The sequence below is a fragment of the Denticeps clupeoides genome, chromosome 1, assembly GCF_900700375.1.
Source record: "Denticeps clupeoides chromosome 1, fDenClu1.1, whole genome shotgun sequence".
Classification (NCBI taxonomy): domain Eukaryota; kingdom Metazoa; phylum Chordata; class Actinopteri; order Clupeiformes; family Denticipitidae; genus Denticeps; species Denticeps clupeoides.
In genome coordinates, this window is record NC_041707.1 from 38,500,291 (window position 1) to 38,517,757 (window position 17,467).

A 17,467-nucleotide genomic window follows, 5' to 3' on the forward strand; every position below is an offset into this window, starting at 1 on the left:
AGCAGAATGACGTTGACAAAATCTTTTGCCGCTTTATACCTCGGAAAAAGCTAAAAGAAGGTGGCTTAAATTGATACAGTAGGTTGGATTTCAAATTATAATCAGTACAGCCTAATGCCATTACGTCACGTTAATGTTAGCACCAGGTTCCCCATCTCTGTGTATAGAGACAGGCAGCAACGTAGCACAACCAGATCGTACCATAACTAACATTATTGGAATAATCCAGAATGTGCTAGTTCGAAATATAGAAATGGCAATGTCTATAAAAGTGAACCAAAATGCCATGTACCTGCTACGTAGACTAGCCTTTAAGTGATTGTGTAGTGATTGTCACATGTGATACACAGCAGCACAGCACACGGTGCACACAGTGAAATTTGTCCTCTGCATTTAACCCATCACCCTGAGTGAGCAGTGGGCGGCCATGACAGGCGCCCGGGGAGCAGTGTGTGGGGACGGTGCTTTGCTCGGTGGCACCTTGGCAGATCGGAATTCGAACCGGCAACCTTCTGATTACGGGGCCGCTTCCTTAACTGCTAGGCCACCACTGCTCCTACCCCTTTAAAAAAAAAGGCCTGGATCCTTGGTGTACTGTTATTACAACTAAGAAATATAATACAGTATAAAATAATATGCTAGGACTTTCAGCCTGTTATAAGACTAGAAAATCATATACTTCTGGTAATGAATAGTACAGAATATAATATGCCATATATAATATAGTATAATATAATTACAAATAATATATTATATAATTATATAGAATAAGAGAGAGAGAGATGCAATATAAAAGGTAATGAGCCTTTAAAAAGGCTTTTGGTTGTTAATCTTGTGATAACACAGAGGTATAGAAGACTGTATAGAGAGTACACAGCAAGTTCTCAAGCTGAAGTGTCTGAATGAGGAGTTTTGATACTGGCAGGGGGTTTAATATCTGCAGTGAATCTTCAGTTGGATTTTGAAAAGTGCTCACAACACCTGATTGGCTGACTGGAGGAAATTGAACAATTTTGCAACAGAGTGGGGGAGGGGCAGCAACCGTCTACTACAGCATGCTGCCTGCTGTTCCAGCATCGAATGAGATAACCATCAGACAGAAGTCAGAAAATATTACAACTTGTCCAGAACTGATCGTGCAGTTTGAATGTCATACAATTCACGCTCTAAATCAAAGCACTTTTGCTAATCATCCCATTTCTTTTCAGCAGCCTGGTTATTGCCATGGGAAAAGATAGGTCTCTCCCCATGATTTACCCATTGCAAGTTCTCCAATGTGAAAAAGAACTGTTTGCGTTGCAAACTGTTTTGGGCTAGGGGCCCCACGGGCCCCCTGCACCCCAAGGGCCCCTGGGCAGCGGCCCCACTGGCCCGGTCCGTAATCCGTCCCTGCTTCCATGAGCCGACAGGAAGACAAAAGGATCACACAGTAACTGTGGTTTTAAGGTAGGACAATAGGCTTCATTTATCATTTGCCCGCCGTGGCTCTAGTTGGCAAGAAATTCACAGCACATATTATTTTGACCGCATCATATTTCTTGTTGGGTCTATATGTTGCCCCTTATACCATCGTCAGATTTATACATGTCAACTTGCATCTGGCAAGCTAACGCCCGGCCACCTCTCAACTACATGAGCGCAACATTCTGACAACCCACGTGCAAACTTGCCGTTTATCTAAGTTATTGGTTTATTAAATATGGCACGGGTGGTGGGTAGTATTTGTGATTTCGCTTACTTTACCCTTTCATTCTGTTGGTGTCCTTGAATTGATTTGTTCCTGGCCCTGCGCATGATATGACTGCCCGCTAGCTACGAGGATGTAATTGTCTTCTTTGGGAACGCTGCAAAGCAACAATTGCAGATTATAACAGGTACATGGCATTTTGGTTCACTTTTATAGACATTTCCATTTCTGTTTCGAACTAGCACATTCTGGACTATTCAAATAATGTTTGTTACGGTACGATCTGGTTGTGCTACATTGCTGCCTGTCTCTATACACAGAGATGGGGAACCTGGTGCTAACATTAACGTGAGGTAATGGCATTAGCCTAGTCATTCTGCTTTTACAACACGGTACACCGCACGAGTTTGGACCCACAAGTGGCATGGTGACGTAGCAACTAGCCATCCCAGACAATGCTGGCGTTTTTTTTTTTTTTTTTTTTTGAGGGGGTTCTCGCGGGGGGGCCACACGACCCATAACCCGTCCCTGCCTGTAACTACTGAATATAAGTCGCTCTGGATAAGGGGCGTCTGGCAAATGACGTAAATGCGACGAGCGGCGTCCTTTACTGCCCGTATTGCGTCGATAAGCATCTTGGACATTAAACGTGGTTTCTGTTCGTGTTTTTAATCGTATTTTAAGCCGCTCTCGAACGGGGTGAAAGGTTGTAATAACTCCAGGGGCCCCGTCAGGACGTGGGACAGGAGGACACCACCAAACAGGCTATTAATAGGGGGGTGGGGACCCCACAGCACACGGTGACACGTGTCCTCTGTATTTAACCATCACCCTCGGTGAGCGGTGGGCAGCCATGACAGGCGCCCGGGTACCAGTGTGTGGGGACGGTGCTTCGCTCGGCGGTCTGGTATTCGAACCGGCAACCTTCTGATTACGGGGCCGCTTCCAAAATGGCCATGCTGGGCCGGCCTGGTTCTGAGAGGTTATAGCTGTATGTTCCCCTGTAATAAGTTATTGGAGTCCGATCTTATTTTGCATTTTTGGTGGAATTCACGAGAAGAAGTGAAGGTATAATGAAAGGGTGGTAGTCGCCTAGCGGGTAACACAGTCGTGTATGAACCAGAAGAGCCAGGTTCAAATCCAACTTACTACCATCGTGTCCCTGAGCAGGACACTTATCCCTGAGTGTCTCCAGGGGGGGACTGTCCCTGTAACTAATGGTTGTAAGTCTCTCTGGATAAGGGCGTCTGGTAAATGCTGTAAAAGGAGCCCAGAGTTGAAAAACTTAAGAGAAAAAAAAGGCCCAGCAGTAAGAATGTCCGTTTTGCATCTACATGATTGGAGGACCAACGACATCATCAGAACTTCTTTGTAACGCATTTTACCAGTAAACTTATACCCAGTTAAAGGGCTAATGCCAGACAATTGTAGTTTTGTAACTCTGCAAGATCCTGTAGAATTGTGTCACAGTGGCTATTACAGATAATGCATGTGTGTGTGTGTGTGTGTGTGTGTGTGTGTGTGTGTGTGTGTTTCTGGCCCAGGCGTGGTCCACATCTGGTGTTTCCTCTGGGACCCGAGCAGACCACTTAGTGTCAACTTAACACATTTCGAGAACAACATTAGAATATTACACTACATTTTTTGATTTTGCAATTTACAATTTATTAAAAAATATGTTTTGTGGCACATTGCTGCTTGTCACAAGCCACGCCTTCGCCACGCCCACTTGCCATATCAGGGTAGCGAGGTTGAATTAAAAAAAAATATATATTATGTATGTATATATATATGTAATGTAGACTATGTAAAATTTACACTGTGTATAAAACCGCATGTATGTAACGCCCCTTATTGGATTACGTTTATTTGTACCGGACGTAATTATTTATAAAGCGCTTCAACACAATTGTACATTAAAATAAAAAAAAAAAACATTAATTCAATTAGCAGGAACAGGGTAGACAAAAAGTTCACTAGGAATAAAGAATAAAAAGAACATGCAGCGATTTCAATTAAACACGGGGTAGAATAAAACTGAAAAATAAAAACACATTAAAAGAGTTAAGAACGTGTACATTTGTGTGTCTGCCCTGGAGGAGCCGCATCGTGGCAATAAAAGGCGTCCTATCCTGTCCCCCTCCGGACGCGGGACATGTCCGCGCTGCGGCTTTAAGACGCCCGCGTCCGCCACATCCTGGTACTTTTCTGCGCGTTGTCAAGGCAGCGCCTGCGAGGACGGCGGCGAGAAGCGTCCGCGCGTCGGTCCCCCTCCTTCTCCTCCGTAGAAGAAGAAGAAGAAGAAGAAGAAGAAGAAGAAGGAGGTCCTCCGCGGCGTGGGACGCGTCTCGGGGAGTCGGGCCTGTTCGCCAGGTAACGCGTTTTCGGACGGGACGAGGGCAGAAGTGTCCATTGGTACGGCGCACGGAGACAATGCCGGCCTCCGCCGAGAGCCACGGACGTGTCCCCGCCGTCCCCGACCGTCCCCGGCTCCTTCTTTTCTTCCAGTCCGTTCGCCGTGGGACTAAATGCTCCGAGTCGGCGTCGCGTCGCACCTTCGGCCCTCGTGTGCGGAGTAAAGCGCTAGAAAAACATGGCTCACTACCGAAATCGTCCATGACAGGCAGGGGGACAGATTTTAAAGGGACACGGTCCTTTTTTTTTTTTTTTTTTTTTGTCGTCTCCTCCAGATACCGAGATAGCTGCTCTCTGTACACGAATACAGTTCTTCACAGACAAATAAGGAATGTGTGTGAGCTAACATTACCTCGGAGTCCCTTATTAAATCTTTTCAAGATAATGGTCAGATTTGAACATTTTAGATTTTTTGTCCTCCATTTACTTACTTACAAAAAAACCTGTCAAGTTGTATTATAATCCAAAAATGATTGATAAAAAAAAAAAGATAATTATACACCATATGGGCCAAAAGTTCAGACACAGGTTCTTATTCAACGTGTTGTCTTTATCTTCATGACCATTTACGTTGGTAGATTCTCGCTGAAGGCATAAAAAACTATGAATGAACACATGTGGAGTTCTGTACTTAACAAAAAAAGGTGAAATTACTGAAAACATGTTTTATATTCTAGTTTCTTTGCTCTGATTACTGCTTTGAACACTCTTGGCATTCTCTCGATGAGCTTCAAGAGGTCGTCACCTGAAATGCTTCTCCAACAGTCTTGAAGGAGTTCCCAGAGGTGTTTAGCACTTGTTGGGGTCCAGCTCACCCCAAACCATCTGGACTGGGTTCAGGTCCGGTGACTGTGGAGGTCAGGTCCCCACTTTTTGTTAAGTACATAACTCCACATGTGTTCATTCATAGTTTTGATGCCTTCAGTGAGAATCTACCAACGTAAATGGTCAAGAAAATAAAGACAACACGTTGAATGAGAAGGTGTCCAAACTTTTGGCCTGTACTGTATGACGTTGAAGTTTCTCCAGATTCTGGTGATTCAGTTCAACATTATGATATTATTATTATGCACATCACCCGATCACTGTGCGTTATTTTCCTGCAGGACGTTTCGTATCAGCGATGGAACCGAACCATCTACGTTTATTTGAAGGCGATTGCCGACTCGTTAACGCAAGATGTGACTGAACACGCCGGCATGTCTAGCGGTTGTTGGAGCGATAGAGCCGTCGGACTGGAGGGGGACGCGTGACGTCCCTTCCCGAATGCGCAGGAAAGGGCGTCCCGCCCTCCGAGATGCGCTCCTCAAACGGCCGCCGCGCTCGACCCTGCCGGCCGGCGTCCGAGTGCGACCACGCCGCGCTCACTCGCCAGCGGGAGTACTGGAGGATCAAGAAGCGGCAGCAGAGGGCCAAGCTGTCGGCCGCCAAGAAGTGCGCGTCTCGCGCCCCCGATGCCAACGTGAATGCCGACGCGTGCCAAGCCGACATATGCCATTCGGCCAGCGAAGACGACCATGTCCCAGCGCCGCCTCCCGGGACGCATTTTCCGCAGAAGACTAAGCCGAGCCACGGATCAAAGTCCGCGGAGGCGTCCGGGGGCCTACACTCCCACAGGCCCCCGCCCGATCCCGGCGCGTCGCCGTCTCACGGCCACTGGGCTCCGAGCAGAAGCCCGGCCGCCGCCAACGTGCTGTCTCAGCAAGACCGCAACAGGCCTCAGGTCAGAAACCACGTGCAGGCAGACCCCGCCCCCTCCGGGTCCGTCGCCGCGTCCGGCACGGGCGCCAAGCGCTGCCCCCTGCGGAGCCGCGGCGTGGGCGCGCGGGCCCAGGAGAACGTGCTGGCGGCGCCCGAGCCGCAGGAGGAGGCGGCCGCCAGGCGCCGGGAGGTCTGGCGCCTGAAGAAGCGGGAGCAGCGGGCCAAAATGGCCGCGGAGAGGGAGCGGGCGCGGCCGCCCGACACGCGCCCGTCGTCGGGAAGAGCGCGCGGGCGAGGCGTGCGTCCACGCGCCCCTGCCGGTGGACCTCAGGGGAGACACCGGACGCCGGCAGCGTCCACCGAGGCCGCGGACAAGAAGACCGCTGCGGTTAATCGAACTACTTTCAGGCCCGGTCGGACCAGAGCGATCTTCCAGGCGTCCTTGGTGAACGGTCTCGCTCCGGATCTAACCAAAGCACAAAGACCGAGGTCCGCGGGGGCCGAGAGCGCTCACAGGAACCCGGGTTCGGATGAGGAAAGGCTGGCCAAGCAAAGGGAATACTGGCGCGTCAAGAAACGCCTGCAGAGGGCGAAGCGGTCAAGGGAGGCGAAGAGCAGGACGAAGGAGACAACGCGCTCGAGCGATCGGGACCTCTTGGGCGCGGAACGCCAAGCAGGCGCGCGGGGCGCGCCGACGCTTCCGGGACCAGCCTCAGACGCTATTGGCGGCTTCATCAAGGAAGATGGCACCGTGACCGCAGCAGCCCCCCAGTCTTCTCCGAGCACCAAGTGGCTCCTCCCCGTTTCTGGTGACCAGGTCAGTCCGGATGACGGTAGGCAAGTACAAATCGGCTCTCTGCCTCTGTACCAAAATGCCGTGGCAGGATCAGTCCAAAGAGCTGCTGAAAATGCCAACCACTCGATGGCCTTTGTGGGTTCTAATAGCAGCTTCAATGGGTTTCCCCTCACTGGCCCTGGATCAGTAAGGGAACTAACTGAAGAGGAAAGCATCGCCATGAAACGAGAATACTGGCGGATGAAGAAGCAGCAGTACAGAGCCAGCCGTGCTGCTCGACTGAGACATGGTCTTCTACGAACCAGGGGTCATCTTTTTCTCACAGCAAAGAGGAGGTCACATCTCCATATCTCGGCTCCTGGAGCTCATTTTCCTGTCCGTTATACCAATGGTGGTCCTTCAGCCTCTTGTCCCACCCATGTTAAGGTTGACCCAATCTCCAGTACAAACTCACCTCCAGCGGAAGGTTTAATAGAGGAACAGGTATCGCAGACCATGAAAGAAGACTTGAGTGCTTTTTCACAACGAACCATCAATGAAGACGTCAGACCTGGGTCCTCTCCACCCCCTGGGCCCCGGGAGGAGACAGGCCAGAAGGCAAGTGCGGACACGCAGGCGACTACTCTCATGGCTGTGGCCTCCATGAAGAAGCTTCTGGAAGACTCTCTTAGTGCAGTAGTGAACTGTGAAAGTCCAGAGATCTTCATCAAGACCGAGCAGACCCCTTGCAAGACTGAAGAAGACGTTTGTCACTTTGGAGGTCCAACACAGCCAGAAGATAAACCTGACTTTCCTTCCCCGTCTGGGGAGTGTCATGTCACTAGATCCAGAGCCCAAGCCAGCGGAGACAAGGGTCAACAGACACGTGTTCATGTTAGTCCATCCTACCAGACCACCAGGAATTCTGCTTTTGTAGCGTCCTCCAGACATTCCCAGAGGAATGTCTCTACTCTGTCCAAGGCTCCTTCTTTACCAGGCCGAACCTGGCGCTTCTGTACTAAAAAAGACCTCCGTAGACGCGTCGCCACTGCAGAGTCTGACGAGACCAGCGTTCTGCAGCAGAGGGAGTACTGGAAGCTTAAGAAGAGACAGCAGAGGGCAAGGAAGGCCAGACAGAAGCAAGATGTTCAGGGGGACCAACGTTGTCCAGCACAGGTGAGGTTCAGTTAACCGTCCAGCTTCGCGTCCCTCTCCAGGTGAACCGGTGGCCTCAGTCCCGCCAGTTCATTCGCAAGTGAACTTTGGTGACTTGTTGCAACCTAAAATGCATTTGACGTTTACAACATTTCATGCCATTTTAAACATTCAAATTCTGCCATTTGATATTGTTTATTTAAATCGACGCACTGCTATACCTTCTCCAACGAGGTGTTTCTAGAATTTCTAGAAACCTTGACTTCATAGAAGAAGAGGTGAGGAAAAACGAGAGTCCCATCGCTCCGGCTGGTCGCGCAAGTCTGCCACTCCTCCTTGAGTTCTTTTGCGGTAGAAAAGTGTTGTTTCGGCTGTCGATTGACCGCTTTCGTCCGTGTACCACCACAACGTTGCATGCTGTGCAAAACTGCAAAAAAAAATTGCAAAAAGTTGGTGATTCGACAAAAGTGCAAAAAATTCACTTTGATTGGCTGAATTTGCGTTAATTGTTGCAACTTGCACCCGGGGACCGACCTCCTATGTGGCATTTCATTACGATTCCTTTCTGTCTTGGTGTCATTCAGCCTGGACATGCTCTCAGCACGACGAGTCCGCAGTCCTTGGGCGTTCCTTGGCACAGTCCTCTCAGCACGTTGGGTGAGAAGGTGCATGCCGGAGAGGTCGCTTCCAGCTCCAGCGGTGCAGGCGAAGGCGCAGCTTTGGCCGTCCATCCGGGCGAGAAGGTCGGCAGCCTCGGGTGCCATAAATCACAGCAGCCCCACAAACCCGCGGCGCCGGACGAGGAGGACGAGGACACCTTGCAGAGGAAGAGGGAGTACTGGAGGGTAAAAAAGAAGGAACAAAGGGCCAGGAAGGCGGCCCGGACCAGAGAACTGAGACGCCTGATGGAGCCAGGCCACTGCAAGCCGTCCCTCCCGCAGGATTTTACCCACAACCTGGGATCTCAGGTACTTTTGACCAAGTTCGTTTGATTCGTGCGCATTGGTGGAGCTGCGCTTCTAGCGTCTTTTTTTTTTTTTTTTTGGTTTCGTCTGCAGGGCCCGGACTCAAGCCGGTGGACGAGCGCCTCCAAGGACCCAGACGTTCCGTTCAGGTGAAGCCACCGCACGATTGAATGTGAATTGGAGCGCCTCGCGTCACTCTGGCCTGAGCAGTTGCGCTTGATGACGGGCTTTTGTTCCCACAGCTCGTTGACGGAGCCAGAGCTGAACTACTGGCTGGACCCGTGCAAGGACGCCGCCGTCAAAGGTCAATACCGTTCGCCCGGTGAACATTCGGGGTCAGTTTTGCGTTTTTTCTCTGTACATAATTTGACACCAATTCGATATCGATCCGTTGTCCAGATGAGGCAGACGTGAGGCAGGAGGACCACAGTTTTGATATCGGCGCAGACGGCGCCATCTCTCAGACCACGTGGAGGAACCAGTTTCTCATGGACTACGACCTGTCCAACCAGCTGCTGGTGTGCATGGTGTGCGGAGAGCAGCAGTACCTGCAGAGCCTCGAGGGGGTCAGGAGACACATAGAGGACACCCATCCGGACACGTTCGCCTTGGAGCCCGAGGGACGGGAAAGGTTCTTACAGGCCTGGGATGAGCAAGTGGCCATGAGAGAGAAGTTCTTCACCAGCCAGCTCCAGAAGCACACCGCACGCATGACAGGTAACGGAGATCGGTTGACATGAACGTACAACGGGTCCAATTTTCCAGCGCGTAACCTTTTTAAGCTGCGCTTGCAGAGAACGTAGCTGAGGTGGAAGTGACGGTGAACCTGGAGGACGCGGCCCAACCAAAACACAACAGGTCCCCCGGAACGAAGTACCTGAACAAACTCTGATCAGAAGGGCAGCCGCCAACGTCCCCATCTCCGCTTTTCTGCATGGAGAGTCCTCGTCGGGTACGTCCTGCGGTACGTCGCACTTTGTCCCGGTCACGGTGGACTTTTGGGGTGACCATGACCTCATCTCTGGCACAGACGTGCACGTGGAAGTGTGTACCAAGGAACGAATCTCAGTGTGTATATAAGTCGAATTTTTTTTTTTTTTTTTTTTTTTCCCTTCTTGTCTTGAGACATTCAATTATTTTGTACAACACGGCATCTTTCTACAGTTTCATATGTTATACACAAGATTATTATACTGTTGTAACGCCGCCCCGTCATAAACACCTTCCTTTACTTCCGCCCATCGTCTTTCTGGGTGATGATGAAAAACCGGGTTATTGGTATAATGCTTGTTTACAGCGCTACGAGACTTTCAAGGTCCAAGAACGTTTCCTGTTGTAAATATTGTTGTAACTTTTCACCCAATCGGCAGACGACTCCCAGTGTGTCTCACTGCTGCGCTGGAAATCAGATTTTTATATATGATTTAAAGAAAATTAAAAATCCCAACCACTTTACGGTCCTAAAAAGACCAAGGTCAGCAGCTGACATTTGGGCTACAAGTGGCAGGACGTCGAGTGGCGTAGCTTTAAATATTTCACTGGAACGTAAACCAATGCAAACCAAGGCAAAGTCTTGGTCCGCTGTGTACCGTACAAAGCACAACGTTTAAATTATTTAAGAGCCTATATACATTTTTGTTGTCTCGAGCAAGCTTATACTGCAGCTTGTACATGATTTATGGAAAATCATTTAAACTTTTCTCGTTCTGCACAACTTTATTTTCCACCGTGTGATGATAAGTCAGCGCATTTTCGTTATCTAACGTTGCTCTATTATTTATTGCTCAGACATTTATGGAACTGGAGTACCAATGAATAATTGATGATTATTAGATTACCTTTTCTCAGTAGGATAAAAAAACAACTGTGAAATGAAATGACCACATCTGTCGACTGAAACGGCTTGACGTCATCGTCGTTCCACTTCTGATTGATGCTTGAATGTTTTCAATAAAGCCTTTGTACCTTTTGCATGTGGCATGTGGCCTAGTTTGTGGATGCGTGCAAATATTACTCAGCAATGGATAATGAGGAAAAGAAAAAAGGACGTGAGTCCTATCTTAGAAGCTTTTCGAGACCAATTGTGTAACATGACTGGATTTTAATATAGAGTCAATGTTCTGTTTAAAAACCAGCTTCCATGCTGGTTCGGATTGGGTGGATGACCAGGTTAAACGACCAATGAAGTGCCATCTTAAGATCAGGTCACTGCTTCATGCCCTGGCTGTGCTGATGTTCCTCCTCCGGGAAAGGCTCGTGCTCCATCGTCCTCGGTTCTGCTTCGATATCCGGGCCCCGCGGGGTCTCCGAGGCACCCTGCAGTTCTCTGGGCCCCGACTCCAGCCGGAACAGGGTGGGGATTTGTCCCAGGATAGGGTTGGTCTCCTGCAGGCCGGAAATCCAGCGGCCCAGGGTGGCCTGGTCTCCCTGCCCGGTCATGCACATGGCATACACCACCCCTTCTTCCACTGAAATGTACGTCCAGGAAGCAGTGAGTGACCACAACGGTGCAAATGTTTTTTTTCACTAAAATGTAAAAACAGAGGCTTACCATCATCGACGTCAAAGCTGTAGTCGTCGCCCAGGTCTCGGTCCAGAGCCAGATCCACCACTAGAGGGTAGAAGATGCTCTGTCCTGGACCAAATAGCTCTGGGTCGCAGGGTTCCTCCACCTGGATTTTAATAAGATGAATATTACAGGGATCCCAAGTCAGACCTAAAAGTCCCTGACATGTTCATAACTTGAGCAAAAAGCAGAATTTCCTCCCGTATAAGTGGATGAGCTGTGGTCGCCTAGCAGGTAAGGAAACGGACCCGAAATCGGGAAGGTTGCCGGGTTCGAATCCCGATCCATCAAGGTGCCACTGAGCAAAGCACCGTCCCCACACACTGCTCCCCGGGCGCCTGTCATGGCCGCCCACTGCTCACTAAGGGTGATGGGTTAAATGCAGAGGACACATTTCACTGACAATCTAATGTAATGTTTGTATGCTGAGCAGAAAAGGGCATTTGAGGGGGTAATGAAATTCTAAACTGCATTTACGTCACTCGTAGAATATCGGCAGCTTGGCGTGTTGAAGGGAACAAGCCAAATCTCTACTCAGTCTCTGACATCCTCTACATGCATCTTTGATTTGGGTGAGCCAGTCCTTAAATTCGTCATTTTCTTCAAAATTTCAACATCTTGACATTTACTCTTGCCTGGCACGTTTGGCAAGATAGCAAGTGTAAGAACACAGAAGTAGACGCAGACTTTGTGGAACATTCTAGAAAGCAATGTTTTAGAGCAGGAGAGCAAAACAAACCCTCAGTGGGAGGGCAACTGTAATCAAATTCGAGCAGCTTACAGCACTGCAAAATTACGTCTAGGCAAAAAGAATTAAGAAAATGCTCACAAATACCACATTTCACAGTGAACATTCGACACCAGCTGCAGTGCGTTTACGCCACTTACGTTACGAAATCATTCTTACTACACAGTGATTACTGCACTGTACTTCACTGTACTTCAATCTTTTAGAGTCTGCAACGCCAGTCTGTGGCCACTGAGGTGCTGGCAGCATGACGCGCAGGTTGTCTGTTCCAATCCCGAGCCGCCAAGGTGCCACTTAGGTCCCCTTCAGCAAAGCACCGTCCCCTCACCCTGCTCCCCGGGCGCCTGTCATGGCTGCCCACTGCTCACCAAGGGTGATGGATAAATGCAGAGGACACAACGAGCAGCGTGTTGGGACGGTGCTTTTCTCAGTGGCGCCTCGCCCTATCTGGATTTGAACCGGCAACCTGATTTCGGGGCCGCTTCCTTAACCGCTATTTTGTGCCAAATTGCTCATGTCTCGGGGACAAATGAAGGGTTCCGATTCTGGAAAGCTAGCCGGCGATCCCACCTTCTCCTCGGGTGGCGGAGGGTCAGCCCGCAGCACGTAGTAGTAAACGCACGTGCCCCTCAGCCACAGAGGGAGCGGCCCCTCCACAAACACGGGCCTGCTGGGGTTGTGCTTGGCCAGCAGGGACCGCTGGTCGGGGCTCTGAGTTCCTAAAGGGAAGAGGTGAATCAACGAGGTGCGCGTTAGCAATAAAATTCCTTTTCAACTGATCGATGTTCTAATCCACCGATCAAGCGAATTCCATTGCAAGGTACCAAGTTGGCTTTTTTTTTTTTTTTTTTTTTACGTTATTGTGACCTTGCGGACCGAATCAAAGCGCTTCGTTACGTACCCACGATGTGCGGCAGCGAAATTTCCTCTCCGGTTTCGGAGAGGTCTGTGGACGGCATCTGCACAAAAGAACGCAAATGAGAAGATGCACTGAACAAGGAGCCGGAAAGTGATCCTGACGCTGACCTGATAGACCGTGGTCGTGGAGTCCAGGTCGTTGGCGATGCGGCCGAGGCTGAGCCGGGCCAGGTCCACCGGATCTTGCGGCAGATCGCGGGGTACCGGAAACGGGTTGGCATGCTTGAACTTCGGGAACCAGTACATGAGGCGCTGGTACTTCCTTACCGGGTGACTCTTATCCCCAAAGATTTGCACGAGGAGGACCTTGGTCTCCACATTCGGCATTATTCCTAAAAAAAAAGATGTTACCTTAAAAACCCGAAACGTATTACATTTACATTTAAGGCATTTGGCAGACGCCCTTATCCAGACGACTTACAACGTGCTTCCATGTTACCATGGATGAAGTGATCAGTTCTGGTTCACCAGGACCCCCAACTATAAATACAACCTTTTTATTCACTATGTTGTAGTTTCTATACCTAAGAAGTATGAATAGACAAGAAGAAGGTTACATCTAAATATTCTCTAAAGAGGAAGGTCTTGAGCTGTCGTTTGAAGGTGCTCAGTGACTGAGCTGTTCTGACCTAGAGGGGAAGTTCATTCCACCACCGAGGGGCCAAGACGGAGAAGAGTCTAGATGAGCGTCTTCCTTTTACCTTCAGAGATGGAGGGACCAGGCGAGCAGTACTGGAGGCTCGGAGTATACGAGGTGCAGTGTGAGGTGTAATAAGGGCTGTGAGGTAGGATGGTGCTACTCCATGTTTGGCTTTGTAGGCCAGCATCAGTATTTTGAACCTGATGCGTGCAGCTACTGGGAGCCGGTGGAGGGAACGTAGCAGAGGGGTGGTGTGGGAGGACTTGGGAAGGTTGAAGATCAGTCGTGCTGCTGCATTTTGTATTAGTTGTAGAGGTCGGATGGTACATAGTGGTAGACCAGCTAGAAGGGAGTTACAGTAGTCCAGTCGTGAGATTACTTAGGACTCAAGGATGTGTCCTCTCCCCACTGCTCTTCTCCCTGTACACCAACGACTGCACCTCCAGGAACTCAACTGTAAAACTCCTGAAGTTTGCAGACATCACCACTGTCATTGGGCTCATCCAGGATGGTGATGAGTCTGCATACCGACAGGAAGTTGAGCAGCTGGTACTCTGGTGCAGCCAACACAACCTGGAGCTGAACACGTTCAAGACTGTGGAGATGACAGTGGACTTCAGGAGACATCCCTCAACATTGCTCCCCCTCACAAAATCAGACAACCCGGTGTCTATTGTGGAGACCTTCAAGTTCCTGGGCACCACCATTTCCCAGGACCTGAAGTGGGAGACCAACATCTCCTCCATCCTCAAAAAGACCCAGCAGAGGATGTACTTCCTGAGGCAACTGGGGAAGTACAGTCTTCCACACGAGCTGCTGATCCAGTTCTACACTGCGGTCATTGAGTCCGTCCTGTGCTCCTCCATCACCGCCTGGTATGGAACAGCCACTAAACAGGACAGGATCAGACTGCAGAGGATTGTACGGTCAGCAGAAAGGATCACCGGTGCCTCTCTGCCCTCCATCCAGGACCTGTACCTCTCCAGATCCAGGAAAAGGGCAGGGAAATCATCTCAGACCCCTCACACCCTGGTCACAGGCTCTTTGACCTGCTGCCATCTGGCAGATGTTATAGAAGCCTGCAGACCAGGACCAGCCGACACAGGAACAGCTCCTCCCCCCTCGCCATCTCCCTCCTAAACATCTGATACTGTAAATCACCTCCATCATTGCACACTGCACTTTATGTTCACTTGTATATAAGATTTAGGTTTTTTTTTTTTTTTTGCCTATTTATTCATAAAAAGTAGATATAGTTATTTATAAACCACAAACAAATCCACAACTTGGACAATAACACCACACCCTTGCACATTGTTGTTGTTTTTCCTACATTGTACTTGAGAGACACCATCTACCGGAATCAAATTCCTTGTATGTGCTTGCACTTACTTGGCCAATAAATACGATTCTGATTCTGACTGAACCAGTATCTGGGTGGCCTGTGTAGATAAATAAGGGCGGATTCGTCTGCTATTGTAGAGAAGGAATCTACGTGAGCGGGAAAGATTGCAGATAAAACGAACAGAAGTCCTAGTGCATGCAACACGCACCGTAATTCTCCATCTGCTCCAGCACCTGGACGCCACATTCCTGCTGTCGTGGGTAATGGTTGAACATGCGCTGGATGAAGTTCCTCGCCACCAACACCTCCTTGGGGAAAACGTCTAGTAGCTTGTTGTAGACCGCGATGTCGCGCTCGACCCCGAACTCCGGCATCTTCTTCAGAGCCGCGTAAATGAACTCCACGTGGCCTCGCCGCCGGACGTCCCTTTTGCTGAAGATGTCCACCACCCTGTTGAAGGTGGCCTTGCTCTTTGCATCTCTGGCAACCTGCTCGAAGAGCTCGTCGTACGTGACCAGCGACTTCTCTTTCTTCTCCCCCCCCTGGCCAACCGCCGTGGTGACAGGACGATTCTGGGAACATCCCGGACTCCCATGGAAGCTTCTAGGCCACTGCAGCTGTTTTCAAAGTGAACGTGATTAGTGCACACAGTGAAATGTGTCCTCTGCATTAAACATCCCATTGGCGCCTCGGGATTCGAACCGGCAAACTTCAGATTGCGGGTCCGTTTCCTTACCCGCTGGGCAACCAGTGCCCCAAATTATGGTCTCGCCAGACGACCAACGTTCCTGCAGACGGAAATTTACAACGTTTGTCCCACCTTGTAACTTACTTGGCTCAAGCTGGTGCGTCTGGGTGGATGAGCAAAGACGACATGCTGGACAGATGCTCTGTAATTAGGTGCTGCAGCCAGGCACCTAAAATACTGAGTCTGTAGCAGGCGGCGAGCTGAATTCATGGTAGATTCATGGTCCTTTTAAAGGAAACAGGAGTGTCCCATTAGAAAAAGAATAGACGCCATATACAGTACACACCTTCACATTCAATGTGTTGTCTTTATTTTCATGACCATTTACGTTGGTAGATTCTCACTGAAGGCATCAAAACTATGAATGAACACATGTGGAGTTCTGTACTTAACAAAAAGTGGAGACCTGACCTCCACAGTCACCGGACCTGAACCCAATCCAGATGGTTTGGGGTGAGCTGGACCAACAAGTGCTAAACACCTCTGGGAACTCCTTCAAGACTGTTGGAGAACCATTTCAGGTGACGACCTCTTGAAGCTCATCGAGAGAATGCCAAGAGTGTGCAAAGCAGTAATCAGAGCAAAGAAACTAGAATATAAAACATGTTCTCAGTTATTTTTACCTTTTTTTGGTGCCTTCAGTGAGAATCTACCAATGTAAATGGTCATGAAAATAAAGAAAACGTATTGAATGAGAAGGCATGTCCAAACTTTTTGCCTGTACTGTATGTGTGTATTTATATTACACACAGTATTGCCTTCATTCCAAACGTTTGGCGTTCAACCCTTCTTCATTTCAATATTAAGTCAATATTAAGACAAAATATAGAATGTCCAAATGCAAATTGAAATTCTCAAAAGCCCTCAAACGGCGAACGTCGTGACTATTTTTATAACCAAATTGGCATTATTAGCAGGCAGACACGTACAGAGTCCTTTCCGCCCGTGTTCTCTAGCACGCTTCTACAGATCCTGCACAACAACATTAACACCCGTGTTAAAAAAAAAAAAAAAAACGACATCCCCGACGGAACTCACGTCGCTGGTGCCGAACAAAACGCTGCTGTGGCCACAAGCTGTTCGTGACGGGTGCGGCGACGCCGGTCTCCTTCGGGCATGACTTCTGCGCCGTCTAATTCGCCGGCGCACTTCCCGGTGCGTCGGCTTTTGTGTTCCGTGGGGAAAACGCGCGGTCCACGATTTTCGGTTCCGCCCACGAACCAGAACGCGATAATACTTATTTCTTCACGCTTAAGCACAAAACTAAGGTCCGGAATGAACACACCTACTAGCAACTCGTGCTACACAAGACGACAGTGTGAACAACATGCTAATGAAATCTTAATAGATGCAACACGGGAAATTTGGTGCGATGCATTATTATTCTGCACAGGTCTGTTTAAAGTGAAGTGATTGTCACTTGTGATACACAGCAGCACAGCACACAGTGAAATGTGTCCTCTGCATTTAACCCATCACCCTGAGTGAGCAGTGGGCAGCCATGACAGGCGCCCGGGGAGCAGTGTGTGGGGACGGTGCTTTGCTCAGTGGCACCTCAGTGGTACCTTGGCGGATCGGGATTCGAACCGGCAACCTTCTGATTACGGGGCCGCTTCCTTAACCACTAGGCCACCTCTGCCTTGGCTATGTTAATTAGTGTGGTGGATTTGTAAATATTGGTACATTTTTATATTCTATTTGACATGCATCAATGTTTGCAGTGTTGCACTATGCTTTGGGCACAGAATTGTGCCGTGAGGACAGTAAGACGGGAGAAACACACAAATTATAATGTTCACACTGA

The 17,467-nt window shown here is 49.4% G+C and overlaps 2 protein-coding genes across 2 annotated transcripts; one reads left to right on the top strand and one right to left on the bottom strand.

Annotated features, from left to right (window-relative positions):
• The first annotated feature begins 3,887 nt into the window (after positions 1-3,887).
• LOC114798781 (uncharacterized) lies at positions 3,888-10,667 on the top strand. The gene is made up of 7 exons (XM_028994737.1): positions 3,888-4,060; positions 5,209-7,754; positions 8,318-8,701; positions 8,792-8,847; positions 8,941-9,002; positions 9,098-9,415; positions 9,493-10,667. The coding sequence occupies exons 2-7, from the start codon at positions 5,400-5,402 to the stop codon at positions 9,588-9,590; spliced, it is 3,273 nt and encodes a 1,090-aa protein (XP_028850570.1). The 5' UTR covers positions 3,888-4,060; positions 5,209-5,399; the 3' UTR covers positions 9,591-10,667.
• Positions 10,224-16,820, bottom strand: ecsit (ECSIT signaling integrator). Its single transcript, XM_028995674.1, has 8 exons — positions 16,702-16,820; positions 15,748-15,888; positions 15,124-15,532; positions 13,039-13,262; positions 12,914-12,971; positions 12,583-12,731; positions 11,250-11,370; positions 10,224-11,166 (listed from the first exon to the last, which is right to left on the bottom strand). Exons 2-8 carry the CDS (start codon positions 15,871-15,873, stop codon positions 10,904-10,906), a joined length of 1,350 nt encoding a protein of 449 aa, XP_028851507.1. The 5' UTR covers positions 15,874-15,888; positions 16,702-16,820; the 3' UTR covers positions 10,224-10,903.
• Between the last annotated feature and the right edge of the window lie 647 nt (positions 16,821-17,467).